This window comes from Centruroides sculpturatus, unplaced genomic scaffold, assembly GCF_000671375.1.
Source record: "Centruroides sculpturatus isolate CEXI.00-Female unplaced genomic scaffold, Cexi_2.0 scaffold880, whole genome shotgun sequence".
In the NCBI taxonomy this organism is placed as follows: domain Eukaryota; kingdom Metazoa; phylum Arthropoda; class Arachnida; order Scorpiones; family Buthidae; genus Centruroides; species Centruroides sculpturatus.
This window is the reverse complement of record NW_019385193.1, coordinates 209,916-212,245: the sequence shown is the minus strand read 5'-3', so window position 1 is coordinate 212,245 and position 2,330 is coordinate 209,916. Positions and strand designations below refer to the sequence as shown.

General features: G+C 39.6%; 1 protein-coding gene across 1 annotated transcript in view; it reads right to left on the bottom strand.

The window, feature by feature from the left end:
• LOC111635974 (multidrug resistance-associated protein 4-like) overlaps positions 1-2,330 on the bottom strand; it is a 79,682-nt gene that overhangs the window by 52,748 nt on the left and 24,604 nt on the right. Inside the window, exon 8 of the mRNA XM_023381127.1 lies at positions 1,142-1,595. Within this exon, the coding sequence (XP_023236895.1) occupies positions 1,142-1,595 (454 nt within the window). The remainder of the gene's footprint in view (positions 1-1,141; positions 1,596-2,330) is intronic.

Here is a 2,330-nt window from a genome sequence, read left to right as displayed (position 1 = left end):
TTTTCAGGGAGCAAGTCCATGATTTTGAGAAAATGCTGGTTGGCTTCCTTGAGTATAGTGTCTTCCAGGGTGTCGATGATGACACGAGATTCAGGTGGACCATTGGCAGTTGGTTGAGAATGATTGACAGTAGACATAATGGAATGTGTACAGTGGTTAGGCCAACCGGAGAGTGTAGTGTGATAAGTGGTAAGATGGAAAGGTGCCAGAAGGCCAAAAAACTCTGTCCTAGGAGACGTAGTCTGCCTCGGACAGAGGGGGAAATTGGTTGGCCGGTGAACTTAGAGAGACTTACCGGTTAAAGGCGGCGACCTAGTAACAGCTGATGGCTGTAACAGCTTGGCTGATGTTGAGGATTATACACTAAAAACTTGCCCGACGCTGTGTGTTGACTGTCCACAGAGCTTGCCTGACGCTACCTTCTTGGTGTTTCAGATGAGCTGCCCGACGCTATATGTGACTGTCCAACAGTTGCTGGCACACACCAGTGGAACCTGTGTAGCCTGCCTATATGGTCGGTGGCTGGTGTGGAGTTGGCCAAGCAAGCTTGGCCAGTGGTAACCCTGGCTAGCTGGGGACCAGTCTGCTGCTATAGCGGGTCCCTCCTAAACCAAAAGTAGAAAAGTCTGCACTCACCAATATGGCTACTGTTCCTGTTGTCTCTGGCCCTGTAGTTGGGGATGGCAAGATGGCTGGCTCCCAAAATGCTGAACTTTAGAAATTAAAGTTAGCAGAAAAGTTAGGCTTAGCAAACCTAAGCCTAATACCCTAGATAAGCCTAACTAAGGCCTAACCTCCTATACTACAGTATGGGAGGTAGACCGCTAATAAACAACTTGTGCATTCAGCTTGACCCACAAAAATAGGTAATTGGATTTTCCTCATTTGACTTGATAGGACATGTTACGGGGGTGCAGATTAGGTTAATCTATCATTTTTTTTAAATTGCGTGTTCGCACTATTTATTCGGAAAATACAACCATAATCATCTGATTCGCCGTAAATATCGAACTGTTTTTATATATGAGTTAGGCTTAGATATAATATTGATTATATCCAACAGAATTGTGTACTTTTTACTTTTTCGTTAAAAATGTTTTCAATACTAAAAAAACATAAAGAAGTTTTATTTAATACACACCTGTTTTAAGGCCTCCATTTCTGTCTTTTTGTGGTGATTCTTCTTCTTGTGAGAAAGAAGAATTATCATCCTCGGATGAGGACTCAAATGAGGTAGAATCCTCTTCCTCGGATGATGACTCATCGCTGCTATCACTTGGTTCCAGCGGAGAGCTAGGCCCTTCTGCTAGATTGTAATAGCAGGTAGAGTCTTCTTCCTCCTTTTGGGGTGCGATTGCCCCAGCAGCAGCAAGTCTCTGATTTTTGGATGCCATCATTACCCACTGCTGTCTGCTGAGAAAATGGTCTCTAACCTTGTATGGGATATAGACCGTCTGAAGAAGAACAGCCATGACTAGAGGGGTTCTTTTATTTTTATTATAATTTCTCACCTTTCTATTTATAGCTCTATATCTGGCAATTGCACTTTTTTCATCAGCCACCACGATATTTTCGTGGTGGCTCATGAAAAAATGCTATATTAAAATGCTATATTAAAAAAAATATTATATTATCCTCCTTAGAGGGTTATGTGTTAGTTTTTATAGATTTAACAGAAATAATCTTTAAATATTAGTAAAAGAAATGAATCAGCTCTCCAAGGTCGATGACATTCACGTGAAAACAGCTCCATCCTAGTTAGAAGATGTTCTCATGACCTAGATAATAACTCTTCGAAGACAAGACAAAGAAAACAAACTGTTCCTTATGACCTAACCTCTCAATACGCATTACTTTGAAGAGGATGTGCTCTAACTTTAGTTTTAATTGTCGCTTCTAACAAGGTTTGTAGGTCAGTAGCTTAGGATAAGAGCGGGTGTAAATTTTTCTTAAACTTCACTCATTGACCGACTACCAGAAAAAAACTCATCGATTTATCTAAGAAAACATTCGCTAAAGGAAAAATCATGTCTGATCATGGTAAGTAACTTTTATTTTAATAATAATAATAATAATAATACAGTGGTACCTCAGGTTACGAACGCCCCAGCATACGAAATTTTCAGGATACGACATGAAATTCGAACATATTTTTGCTCCACGATACGAACAAAAACTCACCATACGACATTACATTAGTTCGCATTTTTCATTTGTTTTTCTTACTACAGTTATTTTTTTAAATGTATTACTTGGCTTTAATTTGAGTATGTTTTTCGCGTTGGAACGAATTATTTGGTTTTACATGTAATCGTATGGGAAAAGATGAT